Source organism: Myotis myotis, unplaced genomic scaffold, assembly GCF_014108235.1.
Source record: "Myotis myotis isolate mMyoMyo1 unplaced genomic scaffold, mMyoMyo1.p scaffold_m19_p_9, whole genome shotgun sequence".
In the NCBI taxonomy this organism is placed as follows: domain Eukaryota; kingdom Metazoa; phylum Chordata; class Mammalia; order Chiroptera; family Vespertilionidae; genus Myotis; species Myotis myotis.
Genome location: NW_023416401.1, coordinates 91191473 through 91211699, shown reverse-complemented (window position 1 = coordinate 91211699; position 20227 = coordinate 91191473). Strand labels below are relative to the sequence as shown.

General features: G+C 51.2%; 1 protein-coding gene across 1 annotated transcript in view; it reads left to right on the top strand.

Annotated features, from left to right (window-relative positions):
* The window catches only part of TAF4 (TATA-box binding protein associated factor 4), a 63462-nt gene extending 43654 nt beyond the window's left edge, over window positions 1-19808 (top strand). The window contains exons 11-16 of the mRNA XM_036323539.1: window positions 1536-1705; window positions 1965-2095; window positions 2800-2925; window positions 3325-3381; window positions 3791-3910; window positions 18360-19808. Coding sequence (XP_036179432.1) covers window positions 1536-1705; window positions 1965-2095; window positions 2800-2925; window positions 3325-3381; window positions 3791-3910; window positions 18360-18527 — 772 coding nt within the window. The 3' untranslated portion in view covers window positions 18528-19808. The remainder of the gene's footprint in view (window positions 1-1535; window positions 1706-1964; window positions 2096-2799; window positions 2926-3324; window positions 3382-3790; window positions 3911-18359) is intronic.
* The last annotated feature ends 419 nt before the right edge of the window (window positions 19809-20227 follow it).

The window sequence follows — 20227 nt, the reverse complement described above, 5'->3', positions numbered from 1 at the left end:
TAAGGGACCAGCAAGACTCAGGCCCTGTGGAGGTGGCGGATGTGACTTGTGTGAAACTCCTGCCAAAGATGCATCTTGTCATGAGCGGACATCAGTGAGATGGAAAACAAGGACGCAGGTTAAAACCAGCGGCCTGTGACCTAAGTGTGAAGGGCATGAGATCAAGGAAGGGCTTCGGAGCATTCCAGGCCTACGGAGGCTGAAGACGCTGAGTAAAATGCCAGACGTGCCTGTGAATAGGACCTCTGCTGTGGACGGCACTCCTGGGACAGTCCGCCGATCTGGGCGGGTCTGAGCGCGGCTGGTGATGCCACCTGGTTCTCTCAGGAGTACCCTTGTCGGCGAGGACGCCAAGTAGGAGTGTCGGGTCGGCAGTGCACCCTCAGGTGGTTCAGGAAGGAGTTCTGCATACTGAGCTCCAGTTCTCGCCAGAGTCTGTGATTGTGTGATACATAAACTGATGCTCTTTTTCTTCTTCATTTTCAATCCTCACCCGAGGATGTTTTTTCATTGATTTTAGAGGGAGTGGAAGGGAGAGGGAAAGACAGAAAAGTATTGATGTGAGAGAAACACATCGATTGGTTGCCTCCTGCATAAGCCCTGACCAGGGCCCTGGCCAGGGAGGAGCCTGCAACCAAGGTACGTGCCCTTGACTGGAATCGAACCCAGGACCCTTCAGTCTGCAGGCCTATCCATGGAGCCAAACTGACTAGGGCAATGCTCTGTGACTTTTTTTTTTTTAAAGTAAAATGGGCACAGTTTTGTTTTTTTAAAATGTATTTATTTTTATTTTTTTAAATTTTATTTTATTGCTTAAAGTATTACAAAAGAGTATTACATATGTCTCCTTTTTCCCCCTCTTGACCTTCCCCTGGCCTCCTCTACCCCCCAGTGTCTTGTGTCCATTGGTTATGCTTATATTTAAAATGTATTTTTATTGATTTCAGAGAGGAAGGGAGAGGGAGAGAGAGATTGAAACATTAATGATGAGAGACTCATTGATCGGCTGCCTCCTGCATGCCCCCTAACTGGGGATTGAGCCTGCAACCTTGGCATATGTGCCCTTGACTGGAATTGAACCCGGGACCCTTTGGTCCACAGGTCAGTGCTCTATCCACTGAGCCAAACTGGCTAGGGCAATGCTCTGTGACTTTTAAAAAAGAGTTCCATTTGGGGGAACTCCTCGAGCAGTGAGTAGAGTGTTGGGTTTTACTGTCTGAACTTGGCATTGACTGTTGGGGAGCCCCGTGCACACGTCCGTCCATATGCAAAGACTCATGTCCACTTGACCCTGAATGGGTATTTCTTTCTAAGACCGGGGTCACTGTCAAAGAAGACCCCTAGGCTTCCTCATTCAGGTGACAGCACCGAGCACGAGACAGATGGCGGACGCGTGCCTGGGGAGATGTTAGCCGCGCTTTCTCCAAGGCGTCCCCTGTTCCCTCCACCTGTTCATTGCCCCTAAGTTGGGACCACCTGAATGCGCTTTGCTGCAGCCCATGCTCGGCACAGTCATCTGTTGTTCTTATCTGAAGGGACGACGATGACATTAACGATGTGGCGTCAATGGCTGGAGTAAACCTATCGGAGGAAAGTGCAAGGATCTTAGCCACGAACTCTGAGTTGGTGGGCACGCTTACACGGTCCTGCAAAGACGAAACCTTCCTCCTGCCAGCTCCTCTGCAGAGAAGGATATTGGAAATAGGTACGTTCCTGTTTCACGGCTGTCACAGGCGTCTGCGTCCCCACGTGGGTTTGTGGGCACCATGACTTTAGTGCTTGGTCGGGGTCAAGCTGCCCTTTCCAGCAACTCCCCACCACGGGTTTGCCTGTGTTGTACCTTCGACGAAGTCGGTGGTGATGGTGCTCTGCCCAGGGCCTGCCTGGGCTGCCCCGAGGCTGCGTAAGGCAGCAAGTGGTGAGAAAGAAGTGCTTAAATGCGTGAACTATTGCCTGACCCCCAGGTAAGAAACACGGCATAACGGAACTGCACCCCGACGTCGTGAGTTATGTGTCACACGCCACACAACAGAGGCTACAGAACCTCGTGGAAAAAATATCAGAAACGGCTCAGCAGAAGAACTTTTCTCATAAGGTAACGTGCTGTTCTCTGCACCCGGCGTCCTGCTGCCCAGCGCAGGCAGGCAGCCCCGCCGGCTTGTTCCAGGTCCCCTGTAGAGCTAGGTGTGGGGAAGATCCACTTCCTGGCTGCACAGTGCTCTCAGGTGCTCTGTCCCCCAGGCTGGGGATGGAGGGATTTGTGGTGGGGGCAGAGGTGGAGGTGACTTTGAGCTTGGACATGAAGGATGGGGTCTGGCACCCAGTTCCCCCAGGGGTTTCCAACTAACCCTGCAGACGGGGGGCTCCAGTCTGCTCAGTGACTCGGAACATCACCCATTGTGTTTTGTTGAGGTTGCCTGCACCAGAGGCCTGGCCTCCACAGCAGTGGTCAGCATGCATCCTTGTTGCGCTCCAGCGAGAGCTGTCCCACAGGCACCGAGGAGCAAGATAGGCCGGCAACAGCGCCGACAGAGCAGCTGTTAAAATGAAAGCACAGAGCTGTTTTACTCTGAAAATGTTTGTTACTATAAACGTGTTTAAATGTTACTTAAAAACAAACAGCGAAGTGTATAAAGTGGAAACTCCCCGTGAGCTCACCGCGCCTTTCCTTGTGTAAACGTGGGGCACATCCGGTGCGGGGCCTGCAGGGTGGCACTGTGGGCACTGGACCGGGGAGGGGTGCAGACTGTTCAGCTGGGTTTCCAGTTGATCAAAAGACCATTTTTACCTTCTTTGTAGGATGATGACAGATATGAGCAGGCAAGTGATGTTCGGGCTCAGCTCAAGTTTTTTGAACAACTCGATCAGATTGAAAAACAGAGGAAAGATGAACAGGAAAGAGAGATCTTAATGCGAGCAGCCAAGGCAAGTGCTCCTGAGTATCCTGGGACGACAGGTGCCCTCGGGGTTCCTAGGGCGCTGAAGCGGTGTTTGGGGTGCAATCAGGAATGGGGCTGGGGCGCGAGGCCTCAGGAGCCATGGCACGTGGGGCAGGGCGCATCCTGGCGCCTGTCCTGTGTCCTACCCAGTCAGGTCCCTGTAACCAGCAGGCACATCAGAGACTGTATCTTAGTTTTTATGTCCAAATCGGTATTGTTTTCTGAAGAATTATGTTTGTTTTATTTTCTGTGACATGCAACACAGATTTTCATCTTTTGGCTTTCAGCATTTAAACAGTGTGCCTCCTGTCACGACTTCGGTGTTGCCATGTCGTGAGCATTTAGGTCATAGTGTATCTTTCTTCTTTCCCTCTTTGAAAAATAGTCTCGCTCCAGACAAGAGGATCCAGAACAATTAAGGCTGAAACAGAAGGCGAAAGAGGTGAGGGGCTCTTGGGGTGGGAGAGCCTTCTCAGCTGCTGGGACCTGTCCCCGTCCCCCGAAACGTGCGTGGGGAGTGGGTTAGTGATGGCGTTGGCGAGGCAGCATTTCTGGAGACGCGTGAAGTGCTTGCCCAGGCGTCTCGGAGCTGACTGCCCACTTCAGAGCTAGTGCACTTTCTCACCGGTGCGTTCCGTCTGTACTTGTAAATTTGTCCTGAGCTTTGTGCGATGAGCGCCACTTGGTTTGTTGTTTTTCTGATTGCAAAATATGCTTTCTGTTCAAAAAACGGTCCAAACATGAACATAATTTTAATTTAGAAAATTTATGCCAATCCCTTGTCTGTGAATCACTTTGTTGAGAGCAGGAAACACGCATGAGGTGACCATCCTTGTTTCCTCTTCACACAGATGCAGCAGCAGGAGCTGGCGCAGATGAGGCAGCGTGACGCCAATCTCACCGCGCTGGCAGCCATCGGGCCCCGCAAGAAGCGGAAAGTGGACTCCCCGGGACCGGGCTCCGGGACAGAGGTACAGCAGCTTGTGGAGGTGGGGGCTTGAGGGGGCCGTGGGGCACCTGGAAGCTCACCCCTCGGGTAGTCAGACTCATGTAGGAGAATGGGCGTTCTCACATGCGTGGTTGACACTTTACATTAAAATCGATTTATTTGTGAACATCACAGGGGACGAGTTCTTTCCATAAGAAGTTTAGTTGCATGGTTTAATACAATGAGATGAGACTGGCTTTGAAAAGAATATGGGCGATTATAACTGTCAGGGGAAGGGCCTTCACAGGAGAACTGTTTCTACTGGACGGGACAGGGATCAGCATAGGGGACGGTCATTCCCGGCGCCATGTCAGTTTCCTGCTTTGTTTGTTGGCATATCTTCATATATAGTTAGAGATCGAACCTTAAAGAACGCTAATTTTGCTTTAAATTGTCAGTTGTTTTTAAGCTCAATTACAGGAAGAGAAAATGTCATCTCTGATTTGTCCCTACTTCTCTACTGTTCCCGGTGTTCTCCGTGCCCTCCTGAGGCCCGTTCTAGTGCAGCACTTACCTGGTCATTATAGGGTAGCGGCTGGCGGTGGAGGCCTTGCTTTTGAATCCTGAAAATGGTTGTATTTTTCTGTTTCAAACAATGTTTTCTCTAAGTATGAAATCCTGGGTTAACAGTCTGTTTTTTTCTTTCAACTCTTCTTAAAATTTAAGATTTTTTAAAAAATATATTTTATTGATTTTTTTACAGAGAGGAAGGGAGAGAGACAGAGAGTCAGAAACATCGATGGGAGAGAAACATCGATCAGCCGCCTCCTGCACATCTCCCACTGGGGATGTGCCCGCAACCCAGGCACATGCCCCTGACCGGAATCGAACCTGGGACCCTTCAGTCCGCAGGCCGACGCTCTATCCACTGAGCCAGACCGGCTTCAGCTAAAATTTAAGATTTAATTTCTCCTACATTCTTGAATAAGCCAAGCAAAACCAGATATACGTCATTTAATTTTATAGAACAACAGACTAAAGGGATAAGTGAATCCAGGAATTAGCCATCCCTGACGTTTTCCCTGTTCTTCGGATCCCTCTGTTGCACCACTGGTTCCTTCCTTTCTAAGGAATGTCCCAGTGCCGTGGTTTCTTGACCAGCTCACAAAAGAAGGGAGATTAAATCGAGTGCTTTGCCGAACTGCACACCTATTCTAAACTAGGAACAACCACAGGTGTGTAACCATCCTCCTACTTCTTTAAGCTGTTGTTTCACTGTCTTCCAGGTCCCTGTTGCCTGTACGTCTCACTTCTCTGCCTTTATTTTTTTTTTTTAGATAGTCAGAAGTTTGTCTGTGTTGTGTTCAGACTCAGTTCTGTTGAGACTTAACCTGCTTGGAGTTCTTAGATCTCTAGGAGAGTATTTTCCCTCAAATTTGGAATATCTTGGCTTTTATTTCTTCAAAATTCTTTTCTGTCGTCTTTTTTCCCCTGGAACTCCCAGTTACATGTACATTCCACCTTTTTTTCAGACTAGATAATTTCTAGTGACTTATCCTCAAGTTCCCCAACCACATCTCCAGGCAGCTGTGAAGCAAGCCCCTTCAGTGAAATTTTCATTGCTCACGTATTCTGAAGTTGGAGGGTTTTCACTTAGGTCTCTATGGTTTCTAATTCTTGGCTGAGCTTCCCCGTTGCCCCTTGTGCAACCATATTTTCCCATTTTTCTTTCATTCTGTCTGTGAAAGCTGTTTGATATCTTTGTCATGTCTAACATCTGTGCTGTCTCAGGCTCATCTCAGGTTGCCTTTTTCCCCAACTGAAGGTCATACTTCCTGTTTCTCTGTGTGTTTAGTGATTGTTGATCAAGTGCTGGCTATTGTGCCTGACGTGCTGGTTGACTCTGGATTTTGTCTTCCTCTGAAGAGCGTTGTTCATGTTTCAGCAGGAAGTCCTGCTACTTGGCTGGTTTTCACTTTGGTGTTGGAAAGGGTCTGTAGGAAGCTCACGGGGTCTCAGAAGCCCCTCTGACCTAGCAGACTCACCTGCAAGCTCTGCCTCCCCCGCCAGGTTGGTTTTAGGTTTTTGGAGGGTGAGAGGGTGGGTCTTGACTCCTGGGTGCCAGGAGAGTGGAGGGTTGTGGCTCACCACAGAAGTACTGCACTGTAGTGCTTCCCTGGTCTGCCCTCTCCCTGTAGCTCCTTTACTCTCAGTTGAGGAAGAAACTGTGTATTTGATACTGATGACTAGTTTCTATGCTGACATCGGTTTTGTCATTTTGTTTTTCTGAATCTCACTCTACCAGACTTTTTTGGAATGGTTCATGGAGACACCGTTTCCCAAGTTGTCGCATCTTGATAACTGCCTTTTCCATTTGAAGGTCAGTCTGGCAGCCATAAATCCTTGGCTCACATTTCTTTCCTTGAGAACCTTACATGTGTCACTCCAGATACTGGTTTCTAGGAGAAAGTGCTGTCCAGGTCTGATGATACTGCATTTCTCATGTGTATCATGTTCTTTTTTCCCAAAGATGCCCAGAGAATTCTTTTCTTTAAGCCTTTCGTTTACATGGAGTTGGTTACACTGGATTGGCCTTTTCAGTGTCGGTATGTCCTTTTAGCATGCAGCATCAGCTCTTCCTTCATTCAGAAACACTTTCTTTAATGGTGCCTTTCTATTTTGTTTTCCTTTTCAGAGATTCCCATTACTCTATGTTGTACCTTCTTTGCTTGAATATTTTCAATCTATTTTTTTTAAGTTATACTCTTCATTTTTTCACCTTTCTAATTTCTTCTTAAGGTGTTATTTGTTGTGCTTCTTTGCTCTTGTGTTCTTTTTAGTTTAGTCTTCATTTCTCAAATGAAATTTTGTTTCTAATTTCTAATTCTTGGTTTTGTCGCCTCATCTCTGTTTTGTCAGTTCTGATTTTTGTTGTTTCATGCTTGTCATTATTTCCGTAATGTCTTGAGTTTGTTCTGAATCAGCACATTACAGTTTTCATCTGTTTTTTGTCGTCTGTAGGGATGTTATCTTGCTCCTTTTTCTCCTTTTCCCTGTAGTGTCTTGTATGGGATTTGATGCCGATGCTTTCAGTTGCTCACTTTTGTGAATTTGTTTTCTTGAACTTTTAGGAGGCAGTGTGGTTTGAGGGAAGTTTGTGACTTGATTGGGTTGTTTCCATGGTGATACAAGTGTGGGTGCTCATGTTCTGAGAGTCCATGGCTCAGCTCCCCACCCTATCTTTCTGCACCTTTCTCTGTTCCCACTGCCCCTCCTGCTCAGCTTGATTTCCTGACCGGGAGCCTGGCCAGTCCTGTAAGGCTTCCCAGCACTGGGCTGCTGTGTGAGGAGACAGAGCCTCCCAGGTTTAGCTCCTGCTCTTGAATGAGCCATTGCTCTTCCATTGAAGGCCTGCTGGCCCCTGGGTTGCAGACTTGGTGGTGCTGGTGGCCTTTTTCCAACTTGCCCTGCACCGTTTGACAATACCATTGAGGTGTGTGACTGCTGTGGTTCACCTTCACTGGCTTTGTTCTCAAGAGTGTCTGCTGGCTGTTCTGGGTTTTATATGCTACTAGAGACCCGGTGCACGGATTCGTGCACCGGTGGGTTCCCTCGGTCTGGCCTGTGCCCTCTTGCAATCCGGGACCCCTAGGGGGATGTTGGAGGCCTGGGGCACGGATTTGGCCCGATTCCCACAGGCCAGGCCGAGGGACCCCACCAGTGCATGAATCTGTGCACTGGGCCTCTAGTATGCATATAAGATCTTTGGTTAATCTCTTCCCGCCCTCCCCCTTCTCCCCTTCCCTCTGAGATTCATCAGTCTGTTCCATGTTTCCATGCCTGTGCGTTGAGCATCTGCCCCCTGGTGGTCAGTGCGTGTCATAGCTACCGGTCAAACGGTCGAACGGTTGCTTAGGCTTTTATCTATATAGATGGGCCTTTGGCAAGATGCTAAAAATGCTGCCCCTGTTATCATCTCCCTTGGATATGTTGATGAACTTCTTTCAGAGTGTTTTTATTTTAAAATAGTTTCAAACCTACAGAAGAATTTTAGGCCTAGTACAAAGAACACCCTTCATTCAGATTTTTCATTCTGAACACTTATCACATTTTCTTCTTTGCCCTGTCTCCCCCACCCCCATGTCTGTGTGTATGTGCATTTGTGTATTATATATATAGTATTGCACACTCACAGAATGGGGCAGAAGTAGGTTTATAGTTGTGAGTACACGAAACACCGAGTTTCTTCTTTTATTATTGTACTAGAGGCCCGGTGCACAAAAATTTGTGCACTCAGGGGGGAAGGGGGGTCCCTCAGCCTGGCCTGTGCCCTCTCGCAGTCTGGGACCCCTCGGGAGATAACGACCTGCTGGCTTAGGCCTGCTCCCGGGTGGCAGAGGGCAGGCCCAATCCCTAGGTGCAGCCCCTGGTTGGGCTCAGAGCAGGGCCGATTGGGGAGTTGGGGCGCCGCCCCCTGTCATTCACAGAGCAGGGCGGATTGGGAGGTTGCAATGCCACCCTCAGTCACGCTCAGGGTAGGGCCAGTTGGGGGGTTGGGGCACCGCCCCCTGTCACACTCAAGGCAGGGTCGATGGGGAGGTTGCAGCGCCACCCCCTGTCACGCACAGAGCAGGGCCCATCAGGGGGGTTGGGGCTCCTTACCCTGTCACACACAGAGCAGGGTCGATCAGGGGGTTGGGGAGCTCCCCCCTGTCATGCACAGAGCAGGGCCCATCGGGGGGGTTGGGGAGCTCCCCCCTGTCACGCACAGAGCAGGGCCCATCAGGGGGTTTGGGAGCATCCCCCGTCACTCACAGAATAGGGCCGATAGGGGAGTTGGGGCACCATCCCCTGTCACACACAGAGCAGGGTGGATCAGGGGGTTGGGGCACCGCCCTCTATCACCCACAGAGCAGGGCCGATCAGGGGGTTGGGGCGCTGCCACTCTCACACTCAGGGCAGGGCCGATGAGGAGGTTATGGCTCTACCCTGTCACACACAGAGCAGGGCCCATGGGGGGTTGGGGGGTTTGGGGCGCTGCACCCTGTCACACACAGAGCTGCAGGGTGATCAGGGGGTTCCGGAACTCCCCCCTGTCACGCACAGAGCAGGGCTGATCAGAAGGTTGGGGCACCTTCCCCTGTCACGAACAGAGCAGGGCGGATAGGGAGGTTGTGGCCCCGCCCCCTGTCACACACAGAGCCGCAGAGCGATCAGGGGGTTTGGGCGCTGCCCCCTGTCACGCTGATCCCGGTGCTGGGAGGCCTCATGGCTCTGCTGATCCTGGTGCTGGGAGGCATATTACCCTTTTACTATATAGGATAGAGGCCTGGTGCATGGGTGGGACTGGCTGGTTTGCCCTGAAGGGTGTCCTGGACCAGGGTGGGGGTCCTCCCCACTGGGGTGCCTGGCCAGCCTGGATGAGGGGATGATGGCTGTTTGCAGCTGGTCACACACCCTTCAGGGTGGGGGTCCCCACTGGGGTGCCTGGCCAGTCTGGGTGAGGGGCTGAGGGCTGTTTTCAGGCTCGTGGGTGACTGAAGCTCCCAACTGCTCCTGTTTTTCTTTTTCTTTTTTTATTCTGGGCCAGCTTTAGCTCTGGCTCCAGCTCTGAGGCCTCTGCTGGGTTCTATAATCGAGACACTGTGTCAACTCCAGCTCTGAGATCCAGGCTCACTGAAAGCTGGTCTGGGGTTTTGTTTATCTTCTATATTTGTTACAATGTTTCAGACTGCAGGCTCAGAGGCCGGCAGCGGCAGGCGGGGAACGTTGGAGTCCTCCGTCACTGAAGTAAGCAAGCCTCATGTTAGTTTCAAGCTGCCTGGCTGCCGGCCGCCATCTTGGCTGGCAGTTAATTAGCATATCACCCTGATTAGCCAATGGGAAGGGTAGCGGACGTACGGCTAATTACGTTTCTCTTTCATTAGGTAGGATTGTTCTCCATATGTACACACCCACACAATGTTTCTGATATGTTGTTCTGTCATCCCCACGTGCATCAATGCTGCCTATCCAACCTTGTCATGGGGGGGTCAGCACGGATCCGGCCACCGGCCAGTCCTCAGACTGGTCACATTTCGCAACCTGTCCTGGCAGCATTTTTCTCCTTTTCTCTTTGGTCCAGTTCACATGCCTTGTTAGTCTCTTCTGAGTGTCCCTATGTGGGACAGGGTTAGAGGTCAGGCCTTGGGCTCAGGATCACTGGTTCTCTGCTGTGGTCATCAGTCAGTAGGCCCCCATGTTGACCTGGTGACCTCGATGCCATCTGGTTCAGCTGGCGTCTGTCAGGTCACTCCTGTGTACACTCATGCTGCGCCCTCAGAGAGATCAGTCCTTAGTGAGGAGATGTTGCAGGCTGTGCAGCCCTCCTTCCCACCAGACCTCTAGCCTTAGCACCCTCACAACTGCCACCTGCACACCGACACCACAGGTGCCAATTGGGGTTGTCTGTTGTCACACCTTCTCCATCATTAGCTTCTCTCCTGTAAGAAGAGCTTCACCTTCTCCCTTATCCCTTCATCCCCATCTGTTCACCATGCGCGCGGACTGGCAGATTCCTTTGCTCTCAGTGGGTGGTAATCAATCCTCTCGTTATTTCTAGATGGTCAGTGGAGGCTTCTTCAAGCTGCTCTCTATATCCTTTTGAAATGTCGCCTTATTCCTCAGGCGTCCCATTTCTACTGGCGCAAGGGCTCCGGGCACCCCGCCAGCAGCTGGTCCAGAGTCCTGGTTCCTTTCAGGGCGGCGCCTGTGCATACGTGTGTGAGCGTATGTGCATGCTGAGTGTTGTGCGTGTGCCTGCATGTGCTTACGTGTGTGTGTACTGCGTGTCGTGTGTGCATGTGTGCAAGCGTGTGTGCGTTCATGGGCATATCGTGTGTGTGTGTGTGTGTGTGTGTGTGTGTGTGTGCTGTGTGTCACGCGTGCCCCTTTCAGTATCTGAAGCCAGCTCAGTGTTGATGTCGAAATGGAGACTGGGTTGGGTACCCCGGGGCCTCTCTCCAGCACGCTGCCCTGGCCTATGCCCCTCCTGGTGGAAACTTAGTTTCTGTTGTTCTCAGTGTGTGCGGTGTTTTGCTTATGAAACTGATTTCCCGGCCATGTCAGTGGCTCTGGTCCCTGTGCGAGGATGGGAGGGCAGGTTCCCCGGAAGAGTGTTTTGACTTAGGTGGTGAAATATCCAGAAAAACTCTAAAGGACAGACAAGGCACAGTGCTTCCACATGGGTGGGGGCGCGGGCGAGGGTGGAGGAGAACGGCCTGAGGACGGGGAGCCAGATGAGCGGGTGGGAAGCTTGTCACCAAGGACGCCTGGGGGCCTCCCCGCAGTGTCGGCATTGCCCGTTTGGACTTCAGAAAAAGTTGTGTTATACGTGCGATGGTCAACACCAAGCCCAGAATTTTAAGTCCTCTCTCTGCCTCTCTATTAGAGATGGTGCTCAGTCTCTTGTCTTTTTATTCCCAAGTTTAAGATTATTTCCTCAGGGTATTTTTTTTAAAATAGTTTTTATTTTGAACTAATTTTTACACACATAGAAAAGTTGCAGAAACTTTGGGAAGTTTTTTTCAAAGTTTTGGATTATTTTGTTTTTAAATATATTTTTATTGATTTTAGAGAGGAAGGGAGAGGGAGAGAGAGATAGAAGCATCAATGATGAGAGAGAAGCATTGATCAGTTGCCTCCTGCACGCCCCCCCTGGGGACTGAGCCTGCAACCCAGGCATGTGCCCTTGACCGGCATCGAACCTGGGACCCTTCAGTCCGCAGGCCAACACTCTATCCACTGAGCCAAACTGGGTAGGGCGAGAGTTTTTGTATATCTGTCACCCAGCATTCCCTACTGTGTCATTGGTATTATACTGTTCACTGAGGACTCTATTTTGTTTTTCAGAATTTAATTGTTTAAATTAATAAGCTTTTTCTAAAGTGGTTTTAGGTTCACAGCAAAATTGAGAGGAAAGTACAGAGAGTTCCCTGTAGCCCCTGCCCCCCTATTCACAGCCCACCTGACGGGGCATTTGTAACAGTCAGTGACCCTGCATTGACATCAGCACCCAGAGCCCACGGTGTGCACTGGGGTCCCTCTCGGGGCTGTAGGTTCTGTGGGTCTGAACAAATGTGTTACGACATGTGCCCACCATCATAGTACCACACAGAGTAATTTCACGGACCTAAAATCCTCTGTGCCCCCCTTTTCCATCCCTCCCTCCAGCCCCTGGCCACCACTGATCTTCACTGTCTGCACAGCTGGAGTCACACAGCCTGTAGCCTTTTCAATTGGTTTCTGTCATTTAGTCATGCATTTCATGTTCTTCTGTGTCTCTTCATGGCCTAACAGCTTATTTTTTTCGGTGCTAAATAATATCCCCGTTTGGGTGGACCACGGTGATTCACCCACCCACCTGCGGAAGGACGCCTGGGCTGCTTCCCGTCCTGTCAATCAAGAACAAAGCTGCTGTAAACGTCGGTGGGCAGGTTTTGTGTGGACATCAGCTTTCAGCTCCTTTGGGTAAATAGCAGGGAGCGTGACTGCTGGGTCCCACGAGTCTGTTCAGTTTGGTAAGAGACCACCCAGCTGTCTTCCAAAGTGGCTGCGCCCCTGCCTTCCCACCAGCAGTGAGGGGGCTCCCGCTGCTCCCGTCCTCGCCGGCACTTGGTGTGGTCAGTGCTCTGGGTTTTGGCCGCTCTGATAGGTGTGCAGTGGAATCTCATTGTTTCATTTCCATTTCCCTGATGACGAGGACGCGGAGCATCTTTTCATTTGCTTACCCGTCATCTGTGTATCTATTTGGTGAGGGGTCTGGGAAGGTCTGGGCCCATTTTTAATCTGGTTGTTTGTTTTCTTATTGAATGTTCAGAGTTGTTCGTATATTGTGGATAACAGTTCTTTATCAGATGTATCTCTTGCAACTTTTTCCTCTGGGTTTGGTTTTTTTCCCATTTCCACCAATGTCCTCTCCCGCTGCAGGTCCTTGTGGCGTTTGTTCCTCACTCTCCTTGGTCTCTTCCTATCTGTGACAGTCCTCAGTCTTTCCTGTCCTTTCTGATCCTGGCGCTTTTGAAGGGTATGAGTTGGTTATTTGGTAATGTCCCTTAATTTGGGCCGGTAGTATGCTTCCTTGTGGTTAAACCCAGGTTATATAATTTTGCCGGGCTGTTGCAGAAGGGGTGCTGTGTCCTTCCCAGCCTGTCACTGCGGAGGCCCCAGTGCTGGTGGTAATGGTACACTTGGTCCATGTGGGGCTGCAGGGGCCTCGCTGTCAAGTTCCTGCCTGTCCCTTTGTGACTGCTGTCCTGGGAGACACGGGACTGCACTGCTGTGTGTGGGAGACACGGGACTGCACTGCTGTGTGTGGGAGACACGGGACTGCACTGCTGTGTGTGGGAGACACGGGACTGCACTGCTGTCCTGGGAGACATGGGACTGCACTGCTGTGTGTGGGAGACACGGGGCTGCACTGCTGTGTGTGGGAGACACGGGACTGCACTGCTGTGTGTGGGAGACACGGGACTGCACTGCTGTGTGTGGGAGACACGGGACTGCACTGCTGTGTGTGGGAGACACGGGACTGCACTGCTGTGTGTGGGAGACACGGGACTGCACTGCTGTCCTGGGAGACACGGGACTGCACTGCTGTGTGTGGGAGACACGGGACTGCACTGCTGTCCTGGGAGACACGGGACTGCACTGCTGTGTGTGGGAGACACGGGACTGCACTGCCGTCCTGGGAGACACGGGACTGAACTGCTGTGTGTGGGAGACACGGGACTGCACTGCTGTGTGTGGGAGACACGGGACTGCACTGCTGTGTGTGGGAGACACGGGACTGCACTGCTGTGTGTGGGAGACACGGGACTGCACTGCCGTCCTGGGAGACACGGGACTGAACTGCTGTCTGTGGGAGACACGGGACTGCACTGCTGTCTGTGGGAGACACGGGACTGCACTGCTGTCTGTGGGAGACACGGGACTGCACTGCTGTCCTGGGTCTCTTCATCAGTCACTCATGGTGACCTCCTTCAGGTTGGCTCCTGTGTCCTTCAACACGACTCATCACTTTTTAAAGGTTTTCTTTCTCACACTACAAACTGTTCCACGCTTATTTTACTTTTCCGGCCATGACTAAGAGATCAGCTATTTCTTCAAGGAGCCCTGTTCATTTTATTGGAGGGCCATGTTTGGGGATCAGGACCTGGGCCCCGGGAGCTCCTGTTCCTGGGATGTGCTGCTTTCAGCCCCCGCGGCTTCCGCATGCACACACTCGTCTGTGTTGTGTTGATCCTGCCCACGTACACCTAGACTGAACGCAGTGGATTTGTACTTGCACCTCAGGGTCAGTCTGAGGTCACAGGCTCCTCCCAGCAGCCCCTCCTTCCTCTGGGCTGACTGGCTGTTCCGTCCTAACGGGCAGGTAAAGGGTTCAGAGTTGCGCAGCCCTGTGAGATGCCCCGTTGGGAATGTAGGTTGTCGTGGTCCTTGTTCTGTTTGGTCTCACAGCGTCAGGCCCAGCCCTCACTCTGAAGTTACTCAGATGGGCTCGCCCTCCCAGGGCTGTGCCCGCTGGCATGCGAGACCTTCTCTGGCTGCCGTCGGTGTCCGTGGGGCTCCCACATCTGGGCTGATTTTCATGGCTTGTTTTCAGGTGAAGCGTTGCCGTGCCTGACAGTCTGAGCTGTACACACGCAGGTGCTGGTCCCCCACCTGCCTCCTCGTTTCCGCTCAGGACTGTGTGTCCCGGGGTCCCTTCCTCCTTCCCGTCTGCAGCTGTATTCCAGCGGTTACTTTGGCACTTAAATCTTTCTTAGTGTTTATTCCCCTGGTTTTCACTTACCTGTTTACTATTCAGCTTATTCATTTTTCTTGACCTTCAGCCTCACCTGTTGGCTGTCGGTCGTCAATGAACTCAGCCTATCCCGTTCTCTCCCCTCCTCTTCTGTGTCACACCAGTTCCCCTCTGTCACAGCATAGGACACTTGTCACTCGCCCTCCCGCCTCATCCTTCCTTTGGTGTTGCTGCACATTCTTGTATCCCAGGCGCTCATTTCCACTGTCTGTGATGTGCTGTCTGTCACCTGTCAGGATGGTGCCGTCCTGTAACAGAGTCTGCATGTGGCCTTGGGGCACGGGCTCCATGTTTGTACGCTGAAAGGGGCTTGCTTTGGCCGGGGATGGAGGAGGGCAAGCTGGCTAGGAGTGCTGGGCCCTGCTTCCTCTCAGGCCCAGTGCAGCTCCGTGGCCGCCTGGCTGTGCACGTGGGCTGTGAGAAGCCTGATGCCAGGCTAACTCTCTTGTCTTCAGAGTTTGTTTTCTCTTTCTACCAGAGGACTGAGCTTTGACTCCGAAACTAAGTGCTAGGAGGTCACAGCAGTGAGTTGTTGTGGTTAATTTTCCCGGGCCCTTTCAGTGTGGGGTGTTGCTCTTTGTCTGTCCTGGAGGGTTTGCTTGGATTGTAGTTCAAGTCCTAGTGCTGATCTGCCTGCCCTCTTCAGAGCTCCCACTTCCCCTGCCCTTTTTCCCGACCCTTTTCATTTTCCTCACCTCCTTTCCTGCTTTTCTACACTTTTATTTGTCTGTTCTCCCCTGTACACTTTGCAGTGAATTTACTCATTTCGGAGCTACTTTTGTCTTTTCTGTCCATTAAAAAAAAATCCTGACCCGAGGATATTTTTCCATTGATTGTTAGAGAGAGGGAAAGACAGAGAGAAACATCGATGTGAGAGAAATACGTCGATTGGTTGCCTCCTGCACAAGCCCTGACTAGGGCCCTGGCCGGGGAGGAGCCTGCAACTGAGGTACATGCCCTTGGCCAGAATCAAACCCAGGACCCTTAGGTCCACAAGCCAATGCTCTATCCACTGAGCCAAACCAGCTAGGACTTTTTCCATTTCTTTTCTTGTGTTTAATTAACTCTCCTGGTTTTAAATTTGTTTCTGTTGGTTTTAGATTTGTTTCTTCCCTAATTTTTGAGTTTTTGATTTAAGGTGGTTTTCCTATTCTCAGATGCTTACATCTATATTGTTTATTGTTGAAAGGGACCTCCTAGTTTTCTTGTGTTTCCAGACAGTTTGCCTCTGACCGTGTGGGGTCGTGTGCTCTGATTTTTGCAGCGGTTCTTCAGGGCCTTGCGAGGCTGCTCTTGTTTGGTGTTTTACAAGATGAATGGGCGGACGGCTCCCTCTTCTGGCAGCATCTCAAAGTCGGGGTAGCTGGGCAGGTTTTTTGTTTGGTTAGACTGAGGGGAGGGCTCACCTGTCCTTTGATGGTGACATTCTCGTCTTGCAGGACCTTAACTTGTCCCCACTCAGTCCCCCTTCACTCTCACACACTTGAGTTATGTCCAGGGTCCCTCCGCCTAAGCTAGGAACAGATCTCTTTATCTGAGGTCCTGGGGGTCCCTTGGCCGCAGGGCCGGGCCGTCCTGACGTCCAGGCCAGGGTTCTCCCTCAGGTCCTTTCCCCCCAAGGCCGGGCCCTCCTTCGGAGCCAGGTGCCGTAGTGTGACCTGAACACTGCCCTCCGATCGGGGAGCAGGAGGAAAGTAGCTCCCCTCCCCTGTAACTAGAAGGAATCTGAGCCTCAGGGAGGGTGCCTTGACACCGGGTTTTTATAAAAGTCAACAGAAGCAGGAGAAGTGCTGTTTTCCTGTGTTCTTTGACCTCAGAGCCCTGGCTGGAGGTGTGCGGCCACACCCATGGGCCCTGTGGGTGCTTGCCCATCGGGATTTTTTTGTAACAGTTTTGATTTCCAAAAAAATATTGCATTAAAGTATTTGTCTTTTTTTGAAAAGAAATACAATTGACTTACACATTGTATTAGTTCCAGGCATACACAGTGGCTTGCTTATCTATATGCATTACAAGGGAGCCCAGTGATACGGCTGTCGCCGAGCACACAGGTCACGTCCCCGTGGCCTGCTCCGTAACTGGGAGTTTGCAGCCCTAGTTACCTTCCTCGGTCTCACCTGCTCCCACCCCTTGGCCATCATCAGTTTGTCTCTGCCCATGACTGTTGCTATTTTGTTTGTTCATTTGTTTTGGTTTTTAGAAAATATTGCTCATGTTGATTTCTGACTTTTAACAGTTTTAGCCGCTCAGCTGTTCTGAAAGCAGAAACACAAACATGGTCCAGGTTGATAGTGTGTGTCAGAGACACATGGTCCGTGATGTAGGTGGTGCCTTTGTTCCTCCGAGTGACACACTCCTGCCTCCGTGAGCTCAGGTGGGGGAGAGGCCACTGTCCGAGAGCCTCCCAGCTTTCCTGCCTGACACTGGCCTCTGCTCTGCGGGCTGACCTGTTGCCTCCTCTAAGCTGTGTTGTCAGCACAGCCTTTTCAGGAGCGCTGTTTGGCTCTTACATGAACCACTCCATTGGGTAGTTCTTTCTGACAAGGAAAAGCAGTCATGGAAGGGCTGCGGGGCTGGGAGCTGTTGGGGGGCCTAAGGGGGTGCACAGACAATGTAATTTATTGGTGGAAGATGTGCCTGAGATGCCTGGGACCACCAGGTCCCCTGGGGAATGAGCTTCAGGTAGGGGGACCAGGCATGGCCTCACCTGCCACCTGCTGGCCGCCTGCAGTGCTGCGGCCTCGCCCCTCTGCTCCCACCTTAAACCTGGAGAAAATGCTGTAAAAAGGCCATGGTGATTTTGCACTTGAACTATACACGAGCAACTTTAACCATCAGACTCAGAGACTTAGTTTCCACTCCACTTGGAGACACGAGAGCCGTGCAGTGGGAGTTGTGTGGTTTGTGCCTGAGTGTGCGATGGAAGCGATGGATGTGCTGAGACCACGGATACTGCTGCTGCTGGGCCTACAAAGTGCTTCTGGGAGGACCCCCAGACTCCGTCTCTACAAGTGCCAGAGACTCAGACCCATGCCGGGTGCCCAGGGTGCAGGCTGCATCCGCTCAGACCAGCAGGGAGTCCCACCCTTGTCCAAGTGACCACGGAGTGCTGCAGCCCAGCCAGCTGACCACCAGCCCGACCAGTTCCAGACCTTGTCGCGTCAGGAATGTGCCTCTGTCAGTGAAGGGGGGATGATACTCTGGCCCCAGGCATCGGCCCCGCCTGAGCCCCCAGATGCGTGGAGATTGGGGACATTCACCACAAGCCCAGGAGCCGCTCTGCTGTGCCCTTGGGCAGGAGCCACCACCTCTTCCCTCCTTAGGCCACAGGGCTCGGAGAGTGAGCTCTGGGGAGCTTGGGGCTAGTGTTCTGGGGTGCGGCCCTGCAGGTTGGTGTGGGTTCCTGCCCCTGCCTTGCCCCACCCTGTGGGGACTCATAAAGCACTTCAGCTCAAGGAGTGGGCCTCTCGGATGGGGCTGTCCCAGCCTGGCTTCCTCCACAGTCAGGGTTCCTTGGGACACTAAGGGAGACTCGATGTGCCCCCAGACGTGCCATCCTGGGGCCCTCACCTGGCCCTGCCCTTTCTTCTGCCCTGAGTTCTGACTACCCTGTGCACCACTAACTCGGCTCTCTCTCCTTTGTCACCAGGGGTCCGGGCCGGGCTCTGCAGTCCCCGGCAGCTCCGGCGTGGGAACCCCCCGACAGTTCACACGACAAAGGATCACGCGGGTCAACCTCAGGGACCTCATATTTTGTTTAGAAAATGAACGCGAGACAAGCCATTCACTGTTGCTCTATAAAGCGTTCCTTAAGTAGCACAGGACCTGCGGCATCTCGTTAGAGACGCCTGGGGACGTTTTTATATATTTGCAGATTACGCCTTTTTGTAACAAGCAAATGGGATATTGTTTCAAAAACAGCCACCTCTTTGCAACGGAACCGTTTTATATTCCTGTTTCTAAGTCAACTCTTCAGTCCGGAAGAAAACAAGTTTCTGTAACAGAGAAAACAGAGGCCCATGGGCACTCTTAACGGATAACTAAATCCTAACTCATCTTTGATTGAGTGGCCTTCTTGCCAAACAAGCCATATATAGAAGCTGACAGAATCGTTTAGCAAATGATTAGCTGCCCTATGTCGCCTCCCAGCGGCTTTTACATTATTTGTGCATTTGGTTTTAGTTCAGCCCCACTTACTGCCTAGGTGTGTGTCTGCAAGCCAATGACCTCATTTCATTTATTTTATTTTTGTATCAGTCAGTTGGCAAAGCAAACTGATTTTTAGACTATTTATCCCCCTTCCCCGTTCAGCACTAGGAACACGGCCCACCACGGCCTCCGGGTGAGTCACTCTCCTGCCTCACGGAGCCGGCCTGGCGGCTCCTGGCTGTGTGGCCGGCATCTGTACAAATGCATTTTATTTGCTATAGTTTGTAAAGCTGTAAAGTTAAAAGAAATGAAAACCTTTTCAGCATAAATATATTTTACTTGCACTGTGTTTTTTAGCTAAAAGTGAAAACTTAGATGAAATAAAATCAAAGTTGAGAAGAATCATCTAAAGACTTTCTCAGTGTGAATCAAGTGTTGAGAATGGCTGGTGTATTTTGTCAGTAATTGTACATATTTTGGCACATAACATGAAACGCCTCTGTAAACTGTAATTATTTTGCTAAGAGACTGTGTGCGAGCTGTGGGCCCTTTACAGATGCCCAGAGCAAGCCCCTTCTTTGTACCTATTTTTTTATTACAAATATACTAATTGGTTCTTTATATTTTCAGAGGTTATTGTATTAAATTGTCTATTGATAGTACTTTTATGACTGTAAATACTTGGCTTTCTCCATGGGAGCCTCGCAGTAGACTGATTCGCCAGAGTGGGAGCTGAAAGATCAGTATTTTTTACCGACACCTGAGAACTGTTACACCTTTTATTTTGTCTTTTAGGAAATCCCGTCTTTCCATTTTTTCATGTAAATTTTGCACAGTTACTTGTTCATATGTAAATATTTTACTTTCAAAAATGAAGTTTTTAATTGCTATTGTTTTATATAGGGTTGAGAGAAAATTAACTCCTTTATTAAAAACAAATTTATCTGTATTTGTTTTGCCTATTTTTCCCAGTTTCCAGTTTCAGATGCTGCGAGAGACTCGGCTCTGGCTCTGCTGAGGTGCTTACTTAGGAGCCACTTGTTAGAACCAGCATCTAAGCCCCAGCCACTCACTCACCTCCACGGACGGACGCCACGGTGCAGAGTAAGGCCTGGCAGGGCTGAGCTCACACCTTGGTGGGCTCTCAGTCTGGGCCACCCCACGGGACACAGATGGCCCTGTGCTGTGTGGGCAGCAGGGCTCTGGTCCCTGCAGATGAGCTGGGGCCCAGCTGGGTGAGGCCAGGCAAGGCCTGTGATGGGCCCTGCTGGTGAGCCTGTGCGGGAGGCCTGGATGGCCAAGCCCCGATGAGGACCCACGACCACGGAGGAAGGTGGGGTCTCCTGGCGGCCCTGCCTCCGGTGTATC